At 41.7% G+C, this 25491-nt stretch overlaps 1 protein-coding gene across 2 annotated transcripts in view; it reads right to left on the bottom strand.

Annotated features, from left to right (window-relative positions):
- Positions 1 to 1832: 1832 nt before the first annotated feature.
- ANKRD13A (ankyrin repeat domain 13A) overlaps positions 1833 to 25491 on the bottom strand; it is a 30035-nt gene continuing 6376 nt past the window's right edge. For both annotated transcript variants that reach the window (XM_066603885.1, XM_066603886.1), the window contains 13 exons: positions 24831 to 24955; positions 23194 to 23239; positions 18999 to 19142; positions 17878 to 18067; positions 13448 to 13514; positions 13259 to 13340; positions 11539 to 11600; positions 9445 to 9575; positions 9036 to 9193; positions 7097 to 7207; positions 6833 to 6993; positions 6180 to 6247; positions 1833 to 4287 (listed from right to left, as the gene is read on the bottom strand). In XM_066603885.1, coding sequence (XP_066459982.1) covers positions 4092 to 4287; positions 6180 to 6247; positions 6833 to 6993; positions 7097 to 7207; positions 9036 to 9193; positions 9445 to 9575; positions 11539 to 11600; positions 13259 to 13340; positions 13448 to 13514; positions 17878 to 18067; positions 18999 to 19142; positions 23194 to 23239; positions 24831 to 24955 — 1541 coding nt within the window. In that variant the 3' untranslated portion in view covers positions 1833 to 4091. The remainder of the gene's footprint in view (positions 4288 to 6179; positions 6248 to 6832; positions 6994 to 7096; positions 7208 to 9035; positions 9194 to 9444; positions 9576 to 11538; positions 11601 to 13258; positions 13341 to 13447; positions 13515 to 17877; positions 18068 to 18998; positions 19143 to 23193; positions 23240 to 24830; positions 24956 to 25491) is intronic.

Genomic DNA, 25491 nt, shown 5'->3' with positions numbered 1-25491 from the left:
GGACGCCCAAGACAGACCACACGTAGAGAGGATCGTTTGATCATCTGACAAGTACGGACAGCTCTGTTTTGTTGTCCGCCATCCAGAGCCAGTGGTGTAATAAGGCAGTCATCCGTCTTTTAATGACTAACCAACAACCTTCGTAGGAGTCTCTCTCGACTTAAAAATTGAACAATCACTGTGAAAAAGCATACAGAAAGTTGAACTGTTCGTATGATAGCTGTCCCGTGTGAAGACATTACTCCAAGTACACCTTGAATGGTTGGTTGTGACGTTAACAAAATTATCAATATTTTCATAAGCATGTGACATACCCCAACTGCCACCACGGTCATCCAGGTCATAAAATTTGACAGTATTGGCTCATGAACCGCAGTAAGTCTATGAAATAGGTGCAAGGCGCAAAGAAATACTCCTGTCATCATATTTTATAATGATAAAATCCTTAAAAGATATAAATCATCACATCATAACAGCCATAAGCCTATAACAGCTTACCGGTGAACGGGCATAACACTGATTATCTTGCCAATCACACCTGTCAAGGGTATATATTAGGTGGTACGCAAACAGTACGTTTGACGGATTAGAGCAGTGTTTCTCAACTCCAGTCCTCAGGGACCCCCAACAGGTCATGTTTTCTGGAATTCCTTAGTATTGCACAGGTGATGTAATGATTGTCGGGGCCTCAGACATTGCCACATGTGTTCTTACTATAGGATATCCTGAAAACATGACCTGTTGGGGGTCCTGAGGACTGGAGCTGAGAAACACTGGATTAGAGGAAAAAACGGGCAAGAGTAAGGGCTCCTGTCCACGGGCAATCTTGCATTACTGATAATCCGGCCGCGAGTAACGCAGCGCACGCTTTCCATAGAATCATAGCAATTCTCCACTCACGGGACTCATATCACAGCATGTAACGATGAGCCTATCTGTCAGATAGGCTCACCACAGAGAACTGACAGTTCTCTCCCCTGCTCCCCGGGGGCTAGCGATATTCCACCTGGCCCGTGGACAGGGGGGCCTAAGGATCTGAGTGCTATATGGATATATTCACACAGTAAATATTGCATCCACGTGGATGAGATTAATAGATCTATGTGGAATCTGCAGCAGAATGGACAGGCAGCATGTACATTTAATGTTGCGGCTTTTCAGTACAGATTTCAAAATCAGCATGTAACGTATCTGGATTTTCATGCTGTGTGAATCCACTCAATGGAACTGACTGACAAGAGTTTATTATCACTAGACTCCTGGGTCAGAGCACCTTCGGGACTACAGGTCTCATGTCGTTCGTATCTACCAAAAGTGATCCAAAGAAGGACAACCAGTCACCGGTGACAGGGTGATGACAGGTAAGGCTCAATGATGCCCATCTTATTCACGGAGGTCCCCCTTACAATTTACAGGACTTACAGCATACCTGACTTTTCATAATAAGCTGCCGTGTGTGCGCGCATATGGAATAACACCATTTCAGGCCACTGTAGCCCCTTGAGGACATTGCTATTTTCCGGGTTTTTATTTTTTTTTTTTAAGTGGGGAGATCAAAACAATCTGGAACCTTTATTTTTTTCACAAACATAACTGCAGAAAGGCCTGTTTTTTGTCAAATGAATTGTATTTATCAATGATACTATGTAATCTACAGAAAAACAAACAAAAAAAACCCCAAACTTAAGATTTCTAAGTGGAGTGAAATGGGTAAAAAAAAAAAAGAAGCCAAAAAAACAGAACAGCACCTTTGTCTTTTTTACAGTGCACGCGATGCAGCAGCAACTCTGTTAAGTTTATTCTGTTGATCAGTAAGTACTATTACGACAAAGTCAAATTTATATAGATTGTTTTTTTTATTACATTTTTCTTAAACAAAAAATAAAAATTAGCTTTCAGTCGCCAGCTTGTGGCCACCATAATTTATCATTTCCATTAATGGGGTTGTAAGGGTTGTTTTTGTGGGACGACCTGTAGTTTCTATCGTACTATTTTGGGGCACACCTTAGATGTTAAAAGTTTAAATTACATAAAGAAAAAAAAAAAAACCTTCCCATGTTTAGTAAGACATTCCTCCCCCCCCCCCCCCCACATACACAATTACAGTTTATCTTTTCTAGTTTCCATAGGGAACTTGACCTAGCATCTGTTTGATCGCTTATACAAGATACTGCAATACTTCAGTATTGCTGTATTTTGTAAGGCACTGGAAGGGAGTAAGAGGCAAACATACATGGTAGCACTAGGAGGCTTCTCAAGGTCCCAGGCTGCCATGATGGATGAACGAACAGCGGCCAACGATCTTGTTGCTGGTGAGCCAGATGACAGCAGTTCCCTCCCTCTGTTGGGACTTTTATATGCAGCTGTCAAAACGGACAGTGTCATCTAAGTGCTTAACAGCCGAAATGGGTGTTATCTCCAATTGTGGCTGGGCGTCCGCTATCAAAGACATCAAGCACCTGCCATGTATGGATCGGGCCTGGCTCCTGAGCCTGCTCCATACATAACCTCTTGGCAACATACATGTATATCAGATGAGTGTGGGATAAAATTCATATTCTACATTTTCCACCAGTTTTCACCTTCAAAAGACTCCATGTCTACTTCTTGGTTTTTCCTGAGCTGATGGGTGGAGATTAACTAGATACCTAGTAGCCAGCACCCTGGGGTAATTTTTCAGCACAAAAACATCAATTTTGATAAATAAAGTAATATTCACTTTTGCAAGTCATCACATTGACTATCACATAAGCGCAAGTTAGTTGAAAATCTAGTAACCATTTCAAAGATTTTCTGCTAACATCTTCAAGCCTTGACAAGCAAGACTCGTTTCGATGGCACAAGAGGGACCTAAATATGTTTTCATGTTATGGCTGATCAGTACATAAATGCTTCATCTTGGTTTTGCCCCATCATGCATCATTTTCAGACTGGATACTCTATATGTTTCTTACTAAAGGAAGGAGTGTAGCTCTAGTACAATTCTAGGCACCTGCCCACTGACACCTGTGTAGGGACATCTGTCTGACATTGTACATATAAGCCAATAGCTGCTAAAATGTAGAAACCATACTGTAACAGCAGATATAAATTATACAGCATTTACAATGTAATTAAACACTATTTACATACAATTTAAATATTAGACTGGAGTTTTCCTTTAAACATTTGCTCTAGTTGGAAATCCGCACATTTAAAAAAAAAAAAGAAGATAACTCAAGACGTTTGTGGCATCCGTTCAACATGTTAAGAGGTGCGATGATAATATTTTCTCTATAGCACCACAAGAGTAATCTGGGAAAGGCAACTGTAGTCATCCACACCATCTATACCCTCTATTAGCGAGTAGAGCAATTTGGGGAACAGTGATGTAACACCAGAAGGGGTACAGGCTGCCTAAAGAAGAATCCATTATCCCCCATTGATTAGTTTAATACAGAATGAAGACTTGTCCCCGATCCTTCAATACGACCTTACTGAGCTTACCTGGAAAGGGTTTTCTTCCATCTATTGTTGCAAAGTAGATTTGCTCCATCATTTATTTCTACATCGCCCTCAAATAGACTTTGCAAATGACCCAATGATTTGGCAGCTACTGGTGCCAACTTCTGGTAAGCTCTATCGGAACTAAGAGACTCAGCAGGTCTACAGGGTTTACATACCGGTGACACGCCACATGGGGTCTACACTGCTCTGCATTCACCTTGGCTACATCTGTATTTAGAAATTAAAAAAGGACACTTCTGCTGTACTGCTTCCTGAATAGGAAAAACCTGTAAAACAATTTATTCCATTTATATCCTGAATTTTAGATGTCTCTATTAATGGTTGTTCATTACAAACTGCCATGTTTGATTACTAGAAATCCAAAAGGAGGCAGAGTCCCTGGTTTGCAAGTCTTTAAAGCAACAGAAAATAAAATCAGAAGTATCAAAAATGTACAGTTCTTTGGTAGATACAGAGTCCGTGGAGTGACCTTATGCCCTCACTTATGGCATCTTCACTGCTGGTATTCGGAAAGGTGAAGGCTAGACCCGTATCGTAAGAGGTTCCCAAGCCAGTGCGATTTCGGTTTTAGTAATTCACACAGTTTATTTCTCTGTGAGGGAGAGTCGAAGAATTTCTGCCAGCTCAGCCTCCTCTTGGAGACGCATCTTTTCCTGTTCTTCTTGTTCCTTGGCAGATAGTTCCATAGCAAATTGTAAGTCTTTATCAAAGCTTTGAGAATGGCTGCTAAGACTGGAGTGGGCACTTTGAGAGTTGGCAAGAAGGCTTTCTTGCAGAGCCCTGGTGGATATAAACAAAAGATTTTATTGCTTATAGATAAGGGCTACATCAACAACCAAATCTATATTAGGGTCCTTTTGCATGGGAAGACTGTCGGGCGCATAAGCATCCGACAGTGTTATTAGCGATCATCACTGCCATGCTTTCACAAAGAAATGTTGGTCAACAGGGGTGTCATCTCACCTTAAGGAGAGCACCCAAAAAATGTGTGGACACACCTAGGGGGTGAGTGGGTCAGGGGATTGCATAGTCTCTCCCCAACGAGAGCGCTGAGAAGGGGTGTGAAAAGATACCTGAAAAGTGAGGAGCACGCTCCTCTGAGTAATTTATGCAAATAAGGAAGATGGAACAATACCTCTGCAGCGCCAGCTATTGGATGGCAGCATTCCTTCAAATCAATGTCAACCCTGTATAAAGGGTCTGACATAGATTTGCAAGAATGCTGCCATCCAATAGGTAGCGCTGCAGAGGTATGGTTCCATCATCCTTATTTGCAAAGAAACGTTGATTGCTCACTGAATGGACATAAAGCTTGCCAGAGATCACTGCCAGCTGCCCGTTTCCATTTACAGGCAATTCTTGGGCATAACTCGCACTGCACAGCAAACTGGCCTCTAGTAACCCCTGAGAACATAAGGCCTCACTGACTGACCACTAATTCTCCAACTTCCCGATGTCGTAGAAACATGAAATTTGGCACAAGCATAGATTATGTCTAAAATAGGAAAAGTAAAGAGGTCCCAACTTCATTTCTAGGGCAAAAGAATTAGCGTCCAAATTTTACGTACGTAATCTAATTCTCTCACTTCCCGATGTCAGAAATTTGGCACAGGCATTTATTAGGTCATAAATAGGAAAAGTTAATGGGTCCCAACTTGATTATTCAATTCTAAGCGAAAAGAATTAGCGTCCAAATTTTACGTATGGAATCTAATTCTCTGACTTCCCGATGTCATGGAAATTTCAAATTTGGCACGGGCATTGATTATGTCATAAATAGGAAAAGTTAATGGGTCCCAACTCGATTATTCAATTCTAAGCACAAAAGAATTAGCTTCTAAATTTTATGTATGGAATCTAATTCTCTCACTTCCTGATTTCATTTTATATAAAAGGAAACATCGCATGGTTACCTCCACGTGGCGTTTTCTGGGTAACGCAAAGAACCATGCAAAATGGTGAACATATTTTTTCCCTTGGTATCTCTAAAGTAACCACGACTTAGATTTTCCGTGTGAACACCAGATAAACACCAGTACCAAATTAACTCGGGCGAAGCCGGGTATATCAGCTAATTATATATATATCTATATATCTATCTCGATCTCTTAGTGCTCCCAAGTATGCTAGGCAGGCGTTTATGTTTTTAAATTCCTATTCCTTCTAGTATTTTAATTTAGTTCAATAAAAAAGTTAGATTATAATGAGGGTATCAGACCGCAGTGTTTCTTCAACTTTGGGCAATTTTAGTTTAATTACTGATCAATGTGTTGGACACCGAATATTACATATCTTATTCTGGTGGTAGACTCGCACAAAAACATAATACGCAGAGATTCTGCAAACTCAGACCATCAGTCCAAGTGGAAAAAAAAACTAGAACCCCCCCCCCTGCAAAACACGCTCAAGTGTATGAACTCATTCAATGGAAGGTTGCCTTCTTCCATGCGAGTTCTGCCCGTATCGAACACGGACTGAACTGGCGCAGCATTGTCACCTGTGTGAATAGATCTTTCGCCACGTCATGAGTTGTACCGATAAGTGGAGGTTCCAGATACAAGTCTTTCACCCATCAGGGGTTGATAACATATTTATGGCACAGCCACAGGATGTCTTTCATGAGAAAACTCCTTTGAACATATGAATTTGTAGTTGCGCATTCATTAGTTTACCTTTCATACTGAGCATCAAACACTTGATTTGAAGAAATGCTTCCATTTGACTGGCTTTGTGGCATTTGCTATAAAAACAAAAACAGAATATGGCAATGCATATACTTAATATTAGTGAAGATGCCTCAGAGAAAACATTGAGCAGTATATTACAGCAATGGTTCACTACAGCCCATACAGCGCCACAGTAGTTCAGCTACTTCAACCGACCATCGCCTGAAATGTCTCCATGTTATGTAGCACATAAGTTAATGTATGGTGTCACCCACTGGCAAAGCTTGCCGACCACAAATACATAAATTGTGTGCAATTAATTTTAAAATGACCCTCTAGAAAAGACTGAAAACGCCACTTTCTTCTGGATAACTGTCTGCGAGGCAGGGGAATGGAACTTTTACATTCCTCGGTGAAGAGGCACAAAGCTCAGAAAGGACAGGCCGTTGTGGGGCATGTGTCTACTAACAGCGAGCGAAGATCACCAGCAGCAGCAGCGCTGGTATACAGGCTGAGGTAGAAGCCTGCGGGAGCCGTCCCCGCGGGAGACCCGCACGAAAATGGAGCATGTCCATTTTATTTCATGCTCCATATTTTTTTTAAATCACTTTTATTGACCATCCGCGGGTATTTATCTGGGGTGCACATGTAATGCTAACCTCATTTCCACTGCACTCTAGAAGACTCTGCTGAATAGCAAACTGCATTATTTCATCATCTTCATCACGAATATGTAGGCTCCTTCCATTTTCCTGAATATGATAGGATGGTGGAATATCAAAAACAGATTGATCCACTTCAAATTTTGGAAGAGCAGCAGCTGAAAACAAAGGACAAAATCATATGAAGTACTTTCAAAATAGCAGGGAACAAAACTGATGCACCTTCAGACAAACTGAAAGTTATCAGCCATGAGCCTTCACCTTCATCTGGCGTTCCTGCCGGAGTGGTGGGAGAAATCTCCTCTGCTGTGGAGCAAGTGTTCACATTCCCAAATGTAATTCTTGCATTCAGTACATGAAATAAAGGGATTTCTGTGGGAAAACAAATCAAGGTCTTCAGCATACATAAGGGTCAAAGTATACAATCTAAAAAAAAATAGCGGTTGCATGCGAAAATGGTTTAAACAAGGTAATATCAGGGAAATTGAACACAAGAAGCTTGTTTGTGATGAATATGGATTTATATAAATACTGTGATCACTGCTAAGGCCCCCTTGTCCACGGGCGATGCAAAGTCCCGCGGCAGATCGCCGCCGCGGGAGCCTCCGGCGAATCTCCACCGGTCAGCCCTATCTGATAGGTTGGTCGCAGAGAATTGGGGCAATTCGCAGCATGCTGCGAATTGCCCGCCACGAATTGCTCGCCGCGAGCGGAGAATTGCAATGATTCTCCGCTCGTGGACAGGTGCTGGCGCTTTCCATAGCAATGCTATGGAAAGCGTCAGCCGGCGAAATTACTGCCATGGACAGGGGGCCTAAGAGTAGATACTCATACACATGGTTTAGAAATTAATTGAGCTTAGATTTTTCTATATATTTTTTGTCTGAGTACAAAACATGCATTTGCCTTGTGATCTACTGAAATTAATCAGCAGTAGTGTTTACCAATTTAAATTCTAGTTAAATCGCTCAGGAATTCATATAAACTTGCCAAAAATTTTTTTTTTTTTTTTTTACGGTGCGTTTATCCTCATCTACTATTCTTTCACTCATGCAGCTGTAAATATACACTGCAGCATGACCAGGACTGCCCCCCCCCCATCTTTAAAGTGGATCTGTTATGGCCTCTTGTCAGTAGGACCAGCTATTTTGCAGTCACAGTCTCACCGACTCCAATTAAGGCCCAATGTGGCCCCCGCACGGGAGATTTGTGAGTCTTGCTGCCCATAGGGATGCATTAGCATCTGTAGGGCAGCTAAAACATGCGGATGGAATTTCTTCCCGCTGTGTGGGTCGTATGCACGGAAAGAAATTGCAGCATGCTCCATTTTCCTGCGGGTCTGTCGCACGGACGGCTCCTGTGACTTTCATTTAAGCCTATGGAACCCGTCCATATTCGCGGCACACCCAGAGCTGAATTTCTGCTCTGCCACGGGAAAGCAGGAATTCAAAAAGAAAAAAACAAAACAAACAAGCATGTCCATAGCGCATGCGCAAGGCACACTGCCTTCGTGCCGAGCACATTCACCGGGCCGAAGAAAGAAGATCCGTCCGCGACAGAGGGGAGATCTGCAGCGTCCTGACAGGTTAGTCCTAAGGATTTTCTGGCCTCATGTCTGCGGGAAAGGAGGGATCCGCGGTGGGATTCTGCATGGAAAATCCGCGCAGGCCCAAATTTTCCCATGGACATTAGGCCCAAGTCTTTTTCTCTCCACTCCCCTGTAAAGGCTCTTAGTTCAGTTCCCAGTGCCGTGAATGTGTCAGGTAGGCGGTCCCTCTGCTCACGGTCAATGGGCGGTGTCAAATTTGATTGACAGTAAGCAGTGAGGACTGCCTACTTGACCTTCACACCAATACTAGAAAGAGCCTGTACGGGGAAAACAGGAGGGACTAGGAGGAAAGGGAGAAATCGTTTGAGTCAGCAGGGCTGCAAAGCTATGCAGCTGGCCCTGCTGATATGAGGACATGACAAATCCCCCTTAAGACTTTATCAAGGACAGCATCATATAGTGACACATGCACTGTAAGATACTGAGATAGTGGAGAGATTAGGGCTGTTGCCTATACTGTATATTTAACGCACTGAAGATGGCCTAGACTAGATAGCAGTTGCAATAAATTCTCTACTGTGAGAAAGTTACAGAACTTTTCATTATACAAAAGTTTCACCTGTCATATTGTATGTAGTACATAAGTCATACCTATTTTCACTGGAAAGCCAGGGGGGAATTGAAGTGTTATGAAGTCCCGAAGATGAGCAAAGTGAGAGCTTGTCCTGGCCATTAGGTCTATGATAGGAGTGACCTGCTCTACTAGTGAAAGAGGGAAATCTTCGCACATCCACAGAGTTCCTTTAAATCTGTTAAGAAATCACACGTTTTCTACTAAAGATCGTATGGAGTATAAAAAAAATAAATATATAAAATAGAAAAATACATCCATACTACAAGCAGTAAGGCATGCCCTCAGAGGACATTACCATTAGGCCTCTTTCACACGGGCTACAAAATCTCACTACAAAACGCATGTCTGTGAAGCTCATGGTTTCCAATGGGTTCTTTCAGGCTACCGAGCATCTGTTATGTGAAAGAGCTTCCTTTATTTACTCACTTCTGGGTCCTTATGGCCAATTCTTTAGGCCTTCCAATATCTCGGTTTTTAAGGTCAAATTCAGGGTTGAAGTATTCCTCTGGAGTGATAGCTGTTGGATTGTTGGCTGTTGCAAATTCCGTGGTAAGATCCTGAAAAAACATCAGTAATGAGAGTAAATTAAGGGGTATATTTGCGGGGAAAAAAATGGGGGGGGGGGGGGGGTAGAAAGAACCTGAAATAACCCCTTAAAAGGAGAAGGGTGTTTTGGTCCAGAAGGACCAGACACTTTAGGGATTTTACCTTTTTTTCCCCCTTCAACAACCAAAGTTAATTTTACTTCGTTTTTTTCCCCCATGAAATATAGGGCTATTATTTTATTGACTTTTCACACATTTTTGGGATAAGCTTTTAAAAAAAAAAAAACAAATAAAAAAAAAAAAAATGGGTTCCTTATTCTGTTTCGGAAGTTTTGCTATATAATTTGTATAGTTTTGGATTACAGGTTACACATACGTCATTTTCTTTTTTTGTATACATTTTAATTTTATTCTGTAATTTTTTTTTACTCATTTTTGTAACTTTTTTCTTTTTAACATCTCTGCACACCAGGATGTCATATAAGACCTCTGGGGGTCACTCACATTGTCGTCTGTGTAAGGCTCGCCATAGAATAGGACATTCTGCAATTTTTTTCCCCCGCGAGCGGAAAATCCCAGTTGATTTCCGCTCGTGGGCATGGAAAAGTGTTTTCCATAGCATGTCCTATGGGGAGTATTTGCTGCAGGATCTGGTGGCGAACGCTCGCTCCGGATCCCGCAGTGCAAATACGGCCGTGGGCATTGGGCCTAAATCCTGCAGATAATGGGACATCAATGCAGAGAGGAAAAACATGCATTAAAGCCCTGGCACCTTATATTGTTATACTTTAAAATGATGTGCATGACCCAATAGGATTTATATTTTTCTTTATTCCTTCTGCATGAAATACCTCTTTTAGCACTGCCACTTTATTAGAGATATCATGTTTTTGATTCATGAATTCTTGGTATTCTATTTATTAGATCTTTGATGCATTGTGTTATGAGCCCTGTATATTGGATGGGAGAGTTTGGTTTTTGTTGTTTTTAATTCAAACATTTTTTGTGTATCCCGGTGTTTACATATAAAGCATTCATGGTTAACAAAATAAGCTGGCCTTCCCACAGGCTAAGAAAAGCAGCCTAAGTGTCAACAGGAATAAGACTAAAGAGGAAAAGCAGTAATTCAACATATTTGTGAACTATAAAAGATGCACTTTTTAGCAAAAAAAAAAAAAAGTTTTTGCTAAGAAGTCCCTGCATCTTATAGTCCGACTACTTGCTGCTGGTTTCCTCCCTGCTGTTACAATGTGGCCTGTGCTCCCTCTCTGGTGCCACTGGTCTTGTTTGCATCTTCACCGCCTCCTAGAAACCCGGCATCTAGTAATGCAGTCATTATCTGCAGCTCCTCAAACATAGCGGTGAGGAGAGCAGCAACAACACAAGGAATACAAGCAGGCCAGCGCAGGGAAAGAGGGAAGAACACGGCACCAAGTGGAGAGCGAAAGGGAGGACGGTGACACACAACGGGGCACTGGAGGACAGAGGAGACACTGCAATCAGATTTATATAGTATGCCATCACTATAATTAAACTATATGTGAATTTCAGCCTTCTATTGCTGGCCATTGTAAACGTACAAAGCTCCAGTTGACCATTTGAACACAAAGCTGTTTTTTCTCTGTAGCATCATCATAATGAAGCAGAATGGGTAATGCAGAATGGACAGACCTTTTAACTAGTATGAAATATTTTTTCCTATATTGTGCTGGGTGCGTCACAGTCAGGTGCGTCCTTGAGACCAAAAAACATGGGTATAAACTAAAATCAGAGATGACCAGTCTAACCATGTAATTGAGCAATTTAAACCGGTTTTACTCAATATGCCTGGAAAGCCTTTGTGATATACAAAATAAAAATACATTCAGGGGATGGGGAGTACACAAACGGAAGATACTAAATAAGGCTGGCACATAGCAAGGTAATAGAAATCCAGAGATGGTAACAGCAATATATAACGGACAGGACCACTCACCCCTTGTGCTCCAAACTGGTGCTCTACAGTCCCCAATAAAGACTCCAAGAAGTTCCTGTCAGCTAAGAGTTCATACAGAAAAGAAATATACATTACACAGAGATTTATCATTCACACCCTGGAAAACACAGACAACATTAGCTGCGACATAGCTGTGCTCCATCGGAGAAGAGCCAAGGTCTGTATTAATGCAGCTTCACTGTATGGTGTACTGGGATTCTCAGGTAGTATGAACCGTGCGCGCACTCTCATCAGTGACTCAGGCTGTTCTGTTCCTCCCCCTAAATGTTAACCAATATGGATTTTCTATACTACAGAATCAGATTGGTGAAGGTCCAACACCGGACAACCCCACTGACAAGCTGACTGAAGCACAGCTCCGTACGTTTTGTAGTGACGATACATGGCATTGCAGTTTAGAACTAGTTACTTGTGCCCGCAGCACATTAGTTGCGGGGGTTACTCGCATCTGACAGCTCACGAACAATGCACATGGACATGCCCCATTTCGCATTCGTAGAACGGACAGAAATTGAACATGTGCATAGCCTTTTAGGCCTATAATGGGGCCGTGTGTCTGTGGATTAACGGACTGCGCACTGTCCCAAATACAGTAATGTGCACCTAGCCTTAAGGCGATCCTCTAGGCCTGGAGAAACACAGATTGACGAACCACTTCTCTGACTATCTGATGCACTGGTTAGCATTGGTAGTCTAAGACGCTACATGCTACTCTGAATTTTCTGCAATCAAAAAATATAATTCTGCTGTCTATACAGGACGATGGTGGCTGTCATTTTTTTTAAGCAACATTTAACAGCATTTACAGAGATTCTTTACAGCAGCTTCATGGGCCATTCACACAACGGACAGGAGGAGGCCCATTGACTTTGTATGGGAGACTCTTCTATGCATGCTGTGTGACCTGTGTAGAGGTCATTTTACAGGGAGGGAGAGTGGATGGTCACCTATTGTGAATGGTGGGTATCCAGCTGTGTAATCCTGCTTGTGATAACTACTGTAAAGTATTCTCAATAGATCAGGGAGTGCAAACTAGTATTAGGCTCTGTGGTAGGTGTAAAATACAGGATTTTTGCATTTTCCAAAAAAAAAAAAAAAAAAAAAACCTATACATGGTCACAAAAAATTAAAAAAAATGTTTAAAAACACAAAAAACGTGATTTATAAAATATGTTATTTTCTAATGACACCTTCTGTCATCAGATAATAAAAGAGGGATTCTGTCACCAGGTTCTTGAAGCAGAAGTGGGCCATGCCAGCCTCGCACCCGAGTACCCCAAAAAATAATGTCACACAAAAGAGGAGAGAGCTGTCAGTCTGCATGACGTGAGGGGGGATGAGCTGTCATGGCCCACCTCCGTGACTCAGAGCTGAGCACAGAGTCAAACTTCATGAACCTGGTGAGAGAATCCCCTTCAAGCTGCGCCTGGTAAAGAATGAAGGGGACACTATACTGGTTGGATCACTGCATCTCCCTCAATCAGCTAATTAGCAGGGGTGATAGAAGTCAAATCAGCACTGATCTAAGGGGTTTCTGGAACTACAAAACTGATCTACTATTCTTCAGGTCATCCTCAGGATCGAGCATGCATAAGAAGCGGGATTCTGGTTTGTAAGTAATAAACAATGATACAATGTTGCAGAATTCCAATAGCCGGGTATAGGTTTATTTTTTACTAGATGGATAGACAGATTATACCTTTATACCGGGACTTTTCTTCTTCCGTTAAATGCTCCGTTCGTGTTTTTGTCACAACGTTTACATTATTTGCGGAGTAAACCTAAAGAAAAGGAACCATTATTATCCACACAGCTACCAGGAGAAGCATGCGACTACACCTATAGCGTAACATATGGACGTCACACTACCTGTACACACGGGAATTACCTTGGATTCATAATCATTAACTATTTCTGCTTTGTCGGTCCTCCAGCCCCAGAATCCAGACTTTGTTCTGAAAATACAAGCAAGAACCGGCCAAGGAGAAAATGAGTTTCGGATTTTGACATTAGGAACACACGACAAGCTTAGAGACACTTCTTATAAATACTAATGTTTGGAAAATAAAACAGAGCGATTCTGGTCTATGTGGGTCTACTCCCCTCAGTTATACCAATTCTATAAAGATTACAAAAATGAAAAGGAAAGTAAACAGACAAAGGGACAAGCCGTCACATAGCCATATTAAGTAATACAATGGCAGATAAGCAGATCGTGCGAGTAGAAGTGGTGACAAGTGCTCACTGTTCTTCCGTCCATAAGATTACGGAGTATGGACAGACATGACTGAGTCTCCTCCGTAATAATATATGGTATGCAGGTGCAGCAGTTACATTTATGGTCACACACCCCTCCATAACCAATCACCTTATGGACAGGGCTGGATGAGGGGGCAAGGCTTCATGGATTCAGCAGTACGGGGCAGTGCATGAATAAGAGCACATTAGTAATTTACTCAGCATTACATTTAGAAAACACTTTTTACATTAATTGTTAAGTGGCTAACCCCTTTAACCCCTTGAGTGGTGGGTTTCCTACCACCCTGTCGTGCCCACCAGGGCAGGTTTTTTAAATTGTCTAATCATTTAATTTAAACTAATTTTGCAGTCGCGTTCCAAGAGCCATAACTTTTTCATTTCCCCATTGACACGGCCATATGAGGGCTTGTTTTTTGCGGGACAAGTTGTACTTTTTGATGGCATTAGTTTTGGGTATATATAATGTATTGCATAACTTTTGTAAAAAAATTTCTAGGGAGATTGGGGAAAAAGAAAAATTCTGCCATTTGTTTTTTGGATTTCATTTTTACGGCGTTCAGCGTGCAGAATAAATAGTGTGATAACGTTATTCTCTGAGTCAACAAGATTCTGGCGACACCAAGTTTATACAGTTTTATGTTTCGCTATTTTTGTACATTTTAAGCATTTTTTTTTAAAGGTTTTTTTGTGTCGCCACATTCCACGAGCCGTACTAATTTTATTTTTCCATTGCCAGAGCTCTAGAAGGATGTGTTTTTTGTGGGATGAACTCTTGTCATCATTTATCTAATTTTTTGGAACATGTAAAATTTTGATCGCTTTTTATTCCATTTTTTCTAGTGGCAAGATTAACAAAATCTGTAATTCTGGCATGATTTTTTATTTTTCACTGCATTCTCTGAGTAGTATAAATAATATATTAAAGTAATTCTACAGGCCGGTACGATTATGCCCATACCAAATAATAGTTTTTTTTCTTTTTCATGACTTTTTCACACTTTATAAAAAATTTAAAAAAAAGGATTAAAAGTTTAAATCACCCTCCTTTTGCCATATCTATAATAAAAAAAAAATCTAAATCATAAAAGTAAAATACATATTTGGTGTCACCGCATCCGTAAAGTCCAATATATAAAGTAGTACATTATTTACCCCACACGGTGAACGTAGTCTGAAAAAAAAAATAAAGAATGCTACAAATGCACTTTCAGTTACCGTCTCCCAGAGAAAATGCAATAAAAAGTGAAAAAGTCGTATGTATTCCGAATTAGCACTAACGTAAACTACAGTACATCTCGCAAAAAATGAGCCCTTGCTCAAGTACGTCGACAGAAAAATTAAAAAGTTGTTGCGCAGAAGATGCAGCAGAAAATGTAAAAAATTAAATGTCTGAAAAAATATACAAGTATTACAGCAAAAAAAAAAAAAGTATACACATTTGGTATCGTAGTGATCGTACTGACCCATAGAATAAAGCTATCATGTCATTTTTGTTGCAGTTTGTGCGCCATAGAAACAAAAACACACTGAAAGATGGCGGAATGTCATTTTTCTTTTATTTTACTCCACTCAAAATTTTGTAAAAGTTTTTCAGTACATTATATGGTACTTTAAATGGCACCATTGAAAAATACAACTCGTCCCGCAAAAAACAAGCCCTCAAGCAGCGACGTCGATGGATAAATAAAGGAGTTATGATTTTTTAAACAGGGGGAGGAAAAAAAGAAATGGGGAAAAAAGAAAAAAAAAGGGCCGTGTCATTAAGGGGTTAAATAATGTACTAACTTCCTCCTCTGGGTCATTATCTGCAGGGATACCACATGTGTAATTTTATTTTTAATTTTTTACAAAGTAAAAGGGAGACAAGTGTTTTTGTTTATCTTTTAAATATTTTTACTTTTTTTTGTCCCTCTAGGGCACTTCCACAGAGATCACATTCAGGGGGTCTGATGGGGACAGCCCTTTACTTGCTGCAGTCGCATAGACTGCAGCATGTAAAGGGTTAACAGCAGAGATCAGAGGTTTTCTCTGATCTCTGCTGTAAGAGCTGGTGCCTGGCTGTCCTGTGACAGCCAAACACCAACTCTCCCTGCCACAGAGACCATCAGCTTGCTTCTGACAAGCCGATGGTCTCTATGGTAACCTGTAAACAAACCAGTGCAGGGGTTTGAATTCAGAAGCGGGAGATTGCCGGCAGATCGGCAATATCTCCCAGCTTCTGTTTTTCAAGGTCCTGCATTGGTTCTCTGTGGGACTGTGCAGGCAGAGAACAATGCCAGAGCTTGTGGCATTGTGCTCTGCAGCTCCCATAGTGATACATAGCCCGGAAATCTTCCGGGCTATATCACTATGGGCAGTGGAGCTAGTCTCAGAAAATTTCCGGGCGTGCCACTCAAGGGGTTAATGTAAAATAGAGTTTTACCAGCTATATTTTATATGGTGCATTCTTATTTGCAATTTAAAACTGAAATTCGGTTATTTAAAGACACTTTCACCATCTTTTTCTCCCCTCTCTGCAGGCAGCATAAGTAAAGGCCCATTTACACTCAACAATTATCGCTCACAATTTTTCAAACGATGGCATATGAGCGATAAGCATGTATAAACGCAGCCTTTGTTCACTCTTCCGCTGAACGATGATTTTAAGGTGAGCTTAAAATCCATAGTTCAGCCGGAGAGAGAGATAACAGGGACCGCACGGGAGATGGAAATTACATTGTATTCTTTTGACAGCACGTGCGATAACAATGGACCCGTGATCAGAGCCCAGCCCACATGCTGTGCTCCGCAGACAGCTCCCAGAGGCCCTTTTACATGCTGTGCTCTACAAACAGCTCCCGGAGGCCTTTTGCATAAAGTGTTAATGACACTAACGTGTCCATTAACACTTTATGCTAAATGATCGCTAAAATGGTCAATCTTTCAATCGTTTGAAAGATTGTCTTTGCGTGTAAATGAGCCTCTGGTGCCTGTCATGCTGATTAGTGATGCATCTGGCGTGTAGATCTGTGCAGGAGTTTTGGAGAAAATTGCATTTTATCAGTAGCAGCACATGTATAGAGACTACATAAAGTAGTCCTGGATATTCATGAGCTGCAACTAGCTACACCCACCCTGCCCTCCAGCCATTGATTGGTAGCTCTCTGCTTATTACTATGCATAGCGACAGCTGCCAATCATTGGCTGGAGGGTGGGGTGGGTGTGGCTAGCTGCAGCTCATGAATGTGCAGGATTAGTTCTGTCTGGCTGTTACTAATACAATGTAAGTGTCTCCAAAACTCCTGCACAGATACACACAGCAGACATATCACTGTAATCAGTGTGACGGGCACTATCTTATGGTGCGATCACAGAGGGGTGCAAAAAGATGGTGACGGGGTCTCTTTAGCTTTTCACTAAAGGTTGCATGTTAGCCCATTGCCACGAGTCTGACTCTTGTATCTCCCAGTGATCAGCTGATCTTGCCAGGTCGTATATTTTTTTTCCTACAGAGAAAATGTATTACATGAGAACCGGTCACACGGATGGCAGACTTAAATAATGTGCGGGTCTGGTCTGCCAGCGGAAACTGCTCACGTCTATGAGCTGTAAGTGATAATGAATGCTCAGGAATGCCAACCATACTTGTTACAATAGGTAGAGAAGGGTTAGTGTGGAGCACAGACACGTCTGACAGTGCTTTCCTTACGAGGAGCAGACGCATTAGATTGCATCCATTATCAAACGTGCATGATCAGCTTATTCAGGTTATTGTCTATTGCCATTGTCTATTCACTGGATAGGCGATAACCGCTAGGCTCTCCCACTGATTGCCACAATGTGTTGGGTCTTTGCCAATTTAGCAGTTATAGTCTAAAACTATGGGACCAAAGTATTTGCATCGATAAGCAGCTGAGTATATTTAATTGTATACTCTAAACAAGTTACAATTTTTCTGAGCCTGAAATGTGGCAATAAGACACACAAAAGGATGTTTTAACAAAACACTTCCTTTTTTTCAAACCCCACGACCATTGGCATCCTACATGGAGAGGTGCATGTTGCTGTACACGGGACTACCTTTCAAAGGCAATTGAAGTTGTATCCAAGGAAGTGTTAATGACAGGCGAAGTGAGTCTCTTGCTGACTTCCCTCTCCGCTGGCTGCATAGAATCCAAAGTAATGCCCTCTATTTCTTGCGAGATGTCGAAACGTTCCTTTGTGACGGTCCTGTCATCGTGGTTGATCTCCATCAGCTCTGCCCAATTATCTGTGGACATTGGAAGTCTGTTTGTTTCTTCATAGCATTAACTGGGAAATTAGATTTAAAAAGCTCTCAACATGAAAAGAAGCCTTATCCTTATGAAGGTTTATCAGCCCTGAAAAACTGCTCTTTAATGTAGCCATAAAGAAGGTGTGATGCTTGCACACATAAGAAAGTTAGTAAACCGTTTTAAGCTGAAGCGAAGTAAGGACATACTGTAATACAAAGGCCCAAATACACTGACACACGATATGGTAAGACTGTTGTTCTAGTCCGTATAACTAGTGCAATTATATGGCCTAACCACTTACATGGCAATGGCAAACACCTGAGTCACTATGGTCTAACCACTTACATGGCAATGGCAAACACTCGAGTCACTATTCTTCAACTTTGATTTATGACTATTGTAGGGTTCCTAGTCCAAACAGGATACATTTCCATTATAGACCTTTAATACCAGAAATAACCCCCTTTAAACCTTAAAAAAAATATCTTTTTAAAAAAACGTTTCTTGGGTGCCCTATTCTGATAAATTTTATCAATGGCAGCCATGCCAGATGTCACCTAGCTTTCCTGCTAGAAGAGATGAAAAAAACAAAAAAACAAACAAAAAAAAAAACAGAAAGGAGCACAGGGTGCCTTCACACAGGTTTTGTAGCAGCTATTGTGTCACTTTTTTGAGCCAAAGCCAGAAGTAGATTCAAAGATATGGGAAATATAAAAGGACTTCTACTTCTTCCTGCTGGAACCACTTCTGGTTTTGACTCAAACTGTGTCAGAAACACCTGTGTGTGAAGTCACCCAACTACTATTAAAAGCTGTCCAGTAGATAGGTAATGTTTAGACCATTGTAGGAGGGAGGGGACGACGACTGTATTTTAGCTAAAAGTTATACCCATAACAGAAAACGTGTAAAGCATGTGTCAGACCTCACCTTCCTCTTTAAATATAAAGCTATGCTTTCCTCGGATCCAGCTCATGTTCTCAAAGCCCAGCAGAGTAGCATCAACACGGAGCTTGGCACCACTTTTCCATATCCGACAAATATCGCTTGGACATACCCTGGACAACAATGGAACTGTAAAAGAAGGGTCAAAAGTCTACATTTTGGATTGTAGATAAGTTTTGAAGTCCGTTCGTGATCTTCAGCACTTCTAACAATGCTGCATGTATCTTCAATTTCCTGTTTTCCTTCACACAGCCATAGAGAATAAAACTGGTATTTGCAAATACTTCTACTGGAGCTTACCGCATGTGGGTTTATAAAGTTTCTATTAACTTATCTAACATTGGTGGCAGTGGGAAGACACGAAATAACCTTTAAATTAATATATATTAATATATACTCCCTTCTCTACTGCTGTGCTGCTTCCCCGCTGCGTGCTCCCGGTTCTCTGGTCTTCTGTCTCTGTTGCTGCAGCGGCCACTCGAGTTGTTTACATGTGACGTCTGCAGCCAATAGAAGGCCCGACAGCAATGGCATCAGTGACATCCCGTAAACCTGCTGGGGCTTTTACATTAAAAGCCCACATGACAGGTTCACAGGATGTCACTGAGACTTCTGGCTGGGTGACTTCACCTGCCAAATGCCCTTGGCCAAAAAAAAAAAAAACTATATGGAAAAAAAAAAATACAAGCAGTCAGACAACCCCTTTTCAACTCATTAATAAATCTGTATGCTGTAAGCTCCCTCTAGTGGCGATGGCAGGTAGAAACTGCTCATCGAACCTTACAATTGTGTGGAGGTAAGCAGGGGATTTGAAGCTGTGTGTTAGAAAAGGCATAAAACCTAATACACAATAAAATTAGTACTGAATTTTAGACATACTAAGGCTGGTATCATGCAGTTTTCAAAGAAAAAAAAAATCTGTTTAAGGTTTTAACCCCTTAACGACGGCCCCATCGGGATTCTACGTCCTGGCCGGCTTGGCTTTATTCCTAGAGGACGTAGTTTTATGCATCCTCTAGGAATGACAGCCCTGCAGGCTCAGGACGTGATAGCTCCATGCTGCCGGTTACCGGAGGTAGCCGACAGCATGGAGCTGTCATCCCGGGCCGCGGGACCCCACCCCCGGTAACGCGATCGCCGGTATCCACCGGATACCGGCGATCGCGTTAAACTCAATGGAAAGTTAAAAACAATTAAAGTTTCAGCTCCCCTTACGGATCGGATCCGTAAGGGGAGCTGAGAGTACTCACCCCTGATCCTCCGCAGCGTCCGGATCCTTCTGTCTTCTCCCCGGCACTGCCGCCGGCGTCTGCGTGTGCGCGCCAGACGCATTACGTCACGCGCATGCGCAGAGAGCCGGGAGGCCCGGGAAATTTAAAAATTCCCTGCTCTCGACTAGAATGAGTAGCTGAGAGCAGGGAGCTGTCACCGGGAGCCGCTGTATGCGGTTCCCGGTCACATGATCGCTGCTATCCAATGGATAGCAGTGATCATGTAAAAGTAAAAAAAAAAAGTTAAAAAAAAAAAGTGTTAAAAAAAAAAACAAAACAGGAAAAGTTTGTTTCATCCCCCTTCATGAACCATATCCATGAGGGGAGATAAAATTAGGTACCTTAAGCCCCCAGAGTTATCCGCGGACCTTGCCCGGCTTTTGCGCACGTGACTGTCGCCAAAATGGCGGACGCAGGTGCAAAAGCTGCAGATTGGCGCGGTAATTTAAAGTCTCCCCGCACCTGGAGATTTCATGGGCGGCCACGGTACGCGTTTCTCAGTCACGTGATCATCGTTATCCAATGGATAACGGCGATCACGTAAAAGTTAAAAAAAGCTCAATTTTCACCTCCCATCACGGATCGGATCCGTGAGGGAAGGTGAAATTACTTAAATAAGGCCACCAGCGAGGTTCCCCGACGGGATCTTTATCCGCGGACCTTCCCCCAGTTTTGGCGCATGCGCCTGTCGCCAAAATGGCGGACGCAAGCGCAGAAGCTGGGGAGGGCAAGAGAAAATTTAAAATCTCCTTGCTCCTGGCTACTAAACGTAGCCAAGAGCTTAGAGATGTCACAGGGGGGAAGGCCGTGGTGAGCATCTTCGGTCACATGATCGCCATTATCCAATGGATAATGGCGGTCACGTAAAAGTCAAAAGACAGTTAAAGTTTGACGCTCCGTTCAGTTTGGGCCCCGTTGTGCATCCAGACAGAAGATTAGGGCCACAATGCATATGTTTCTGAACACGGGACAAATGGGGGTATACATTTTGGGGTGAACGTCTTCATTCCTATGTGTGCTGTACAAAAAAAACTATTTTTAAAATTACATAATTGCCAAAAAAACAAAAATCGTATTTTTTTCCTACTGCTTTGCTTCGATTCATTTAAAAACTGTGGGGTCAAAATACACAGTACACCCCTAGATTAATGCGTTAAGGGGTACAGTTTTTAAAATGGGGTCATTTGTGGGGGTCCTCTGTCGTTTTGGTCGCTCACGGGTTCTATAAGTGAGCAATGGGGCCTAAAACGCCTTCAAGCAAAATGTCTATTCTGAAAACCACCCGATGCTCCTTCTAGTTCGGGCCCCGTTGTGCATATGGACAGAAGATTAGGGCCACAATGGGTATGTTTCTGAACACGGGACAAACGGGGGTATCCATTTTTGGGTGAAAGCCTCCATTTATATGTCTGCTGTCCAAAAAAAAACCTGTTTTTAAAATCACATAATTGATTTAAAAAAAACGTAGTTTTTTCCTTCTGCTTCGCTTTATTCAAAAACTGTTGGGTCAAAATATGCAGTACACCCCTAGATTAATGCGCTAAGAGGTCTAGTTTCCAAAATGAGGTCATTTGTGGGGGTCCTCTGTCGTTTTGGCCGCTCGAGGGGTCTACAAGTGAACAATGGGGCCTAAAACGCCTTCAAGCAAAATGTCTGATCTGAAAGCCAAGGGCTGCTCCTTTCGGTTTTGGCCCCGTTGTACATACGGACAGAAGATTAGGGCCACAATGGGTATGTTTCTGAACACAGGACAAACGGGGGTAAAATTGAGGTGTAAATCCTCGTTTTCATGTGCACTATAGAAAAAAATTCTGTGTTAAAAACTACGTATTTGCAAAAATATGAAATTTTATTTTTTTTACTCTAAATTGCATTAATTCCTGAAAAGAAACTGTGGGGTCAAAATACTCCTGACCCCCCTCAGTGAATACATTAAGGGGTGTAGTTTTTAAAATGGGGTCATTTGTTGGGGTATCTATAATTCTGACACCTATGAGCCTTTACAATCTTGGCTTGGCGCCGGAAAATAAAGCGTTCCTCAAAATGTTGAAAAGTAATGTTAAATTTGTATGTCTAAGTGGTTAAAAAAAAATGAAAGTTTTTCAAACGTGTGTCCAGAATAAAGTGAACAGATGGAAATATATATCTGAGCAAAGATTTATACAGTATGTTTGCACATATTTGAGATATTACAGTTGAAAACGTGAAAAAAATGACATTTTTTTCAAAATTTTCCCATATTTGGGGTTTTTAATAAATATACACAAATTCTATGGGTCTATTTTTACCACCTAAATGAAGTACAACATGTGGCGAAAAAACAATGTCAGAATCACTTGGATATGTAAAGCCTTTACGGAGTTATGATATGTTAAGTGACACGTCAGATTTCCAAAATTTCGCTCCGTCACTAAGGCGCAAACAGGCTTCGTCACTAAGGGGTTAATGCTAGCGTTACAGGAATGAAAAAAATAAAAATTCACGAGTGTGGCTCTTTAAAATATAACAACACACTTGCTTTTCTTTACTATGTGTATGGAGGCTGCTTATTATGCGCATAATACGCACTCCTAAAGTCGACTGATTACAATAAGCCATTCAGGCACGTGTGAGAGAGAAAAAAAGCAAGTGTTATTTTGGTGCGCAATACGCCTATAATGGGATATCAGGGTTTAAAATACATAATAAATCTGTATTTTGTGTGTTGCATGTGTATTTTACTGTGTACTGCGCATTACGTGCATGAAAGATACGCCCGTGTGAGTGAGCCGTAACGCACAGGGTTGCAGCTACAATTTAAAATAAGTATGAACCGACTATAAAGAAGAAACCCAGTAATGACAAAGCTAGTGCCAAGAAGGATTTCTATGGGTGATCTAGAGTTTGATGTATGTATAACATCAGCTTACCCCAGCTTGTGAACTCCCACTTCATTTCCACATAAAAATCAGAAGCCTAAGAGAAAAAAAAGTTAGTGTAATACAGATTACTACTACATGTAATATGTAAGATAATAAAAGAATGAAGAAAAACAACGATGAGCCTCATCAGGGATTCACAGCGGGATACAGCTGATACTATTGTTTCAGCTGTATCCCGCTCCCTGATGACAAGCTGTGCATGAAGAACAGTGTAGTTCAGCTCTGTTCTCCATACCCAGCTCGAAGCACTCGGCTGTATAACAGCTGGGCGCACCGAACAGAGAACGGCTGGATGCAGAAGGCAATGGGGCCACCCCGCTTGTCTTCTACATCCTCTGCTCAGAGCGCTCGGCTGTATAACAGCCAGGCGCTCGGAGCGGGGAACAGCTGGATGCAGAAGAAGAGAGGGGACACCCCGCTAGTCTTCTGCATCCTCCGCTTGCAGCGCAAGGTGATCGCTCAACGTTTTTTGTGGGACAAGTTGTATCTTTCAATTGTACTATTTAATGTACTGAAAAACATTTAAAAAAATAAAAACTAACTTTCGCCATCTTGTTTTTACGGCGTACAAACAGCAACAAAAACGACATGATAACTTTATTCTATGGGTCAGTAGGATTACTAAGTTACTAAAGTGTTTTTGTTTTTTTCCTGTACTACTTGTATTTATTTTTTTTCCAAGGACATTTAAAAAAAAATATTTTCTGCCGCCATCATCTGCGTGCAAGAACTTTATTTTTTCATCGACAAAGTTGTGCAAGGGCTCGCTGTTTGTGGGATGTTCTATAGTTTGTGTTGGTGCCATTTCAATTCATATGACCTTTTTAAGATCGCTTTTTATTGCAATTTTTCTTAGAGACAGAATGTCCAAAAATGCGCTTCTGACTTTCTTTTTTCATCTGCTGACGTTCATTATGCAGGGTAAATAATGTGTTACTTTGATAGATTGGACTCTTACGGACGCAGCGATACTAAAGATGTATTTTTATTTTATTATTTAGATTCTTTTATTGAAAAAAAAAATGGCAAAAGGTTTTTTTTTTAACTATTATAACTTTTTTTCCCCTCAAAAATTAGTAAAACTTTATTATTCTCTTTATTTTTTTAGTCTCCCAAGGGCAACACAACTGGCAATGCTTTGATTGCTCTTGCAATATGATGTAATGCCATAGCATTACATCATACTGCAATCTGACAGGCAGTCTATCGAGCCACCCCATGGGGATGGCTTGGTAGACATACTCCCAAGACCGCTTTAGGGCCTTTCAGAAGGCCCCGAGTGCCATGACACCCACGCACCTCTCAACAATCTCAATGTGGAGAATAGGGGGGGGGGGTGTTGTACGGGATGCCCAAGCATCACTCGGGGGGTATTTAAATGCATCTGTCAGAACTGACAGCGGCATTTAAAGGGTTAACAGCCTCGATTGGCTGCACGGCCTGATTGGAGCTGTTGCCGCCGGGGGTCAGCTGTAATAAACAGCCGGTGCCCGCGCTATATGATGAGAGATAGCCATGCAAAAATGAGATGGATTTTACAGTAAATCTGAGTCCAGGCTCACTCTACAGGTTGCAGTGTGAACCTGGCCCTAGACAGTGTAATTGCAAGAATAAGATGAGCTCACCTCCAAGGTTTTCTTCAGAAGTTCAGGGACTCCTCCAAGTGCGGTGGATGCCTTGTGAAATTCCCGATACTGTAGAACCATCTGCACCATCTCTGGGTCTCCGGTGCTGACTGCTTCATGCAAAACTGAAATACGTAAAGATGTGCTGTAAACATACTACACATGTGCAGACAATCTAAAAGATAAAGCCAATTAGTGATATTTAAAAGGAGGTTGATGTACAACATTAATTTCCCAAGCAAATGTTTCACAGCGATTAAGGCTAATTGCACACAGACATATTTGCTGTCAGATTTTTGACTCTCTCTCTTCCCCCGCAGCCCACCCGAACCTGCTCGGATCACTAAGCAGTTACTCAAGAAGAGCGTTGCTTGCTCGAGTAACTGCCTTACCGAATGGGCTCGCTCATCACTAATGCACTTTAAATTCATAAACCTTCAGGGCTCCTTCACACTGGTGAAAAAAATTCCCCTTTTTTCCCCCCACTATGAGAGCGAGTGAAAACGCATGATTATGAAACCAATGATTTTCAATTGTTTCATTCCCATTTGCAATGTCTTCACTCCTGCGATGCTGCATAAAAAAAAAAAAAAAAAAAATTGAACAGAGATGCTGCGTTTTTTTTTTTTTTTTGCGATATCGCTCATTGTGCCAATGGGGC

This window comes from Eleutherodactylus coqui, chromosome 5 (genome assembly GCF_035609145.1).
Source record: "Eleutherodactylus coqui strain aEleCoq1 chromosome 5, aEleCoq1.hap1, whole genome shotgun sequence".
Classification (NCBI taxonomy): Eukaryota; Metazoa; Chordata; class Amphibia; order Anura; family Eleutherodactylidae; genus Eleutherodactylus; species Eleutherodactylus coqui.
This window is presented reverse-complemented; position numbering and strand designations above follow the sequence as displayed.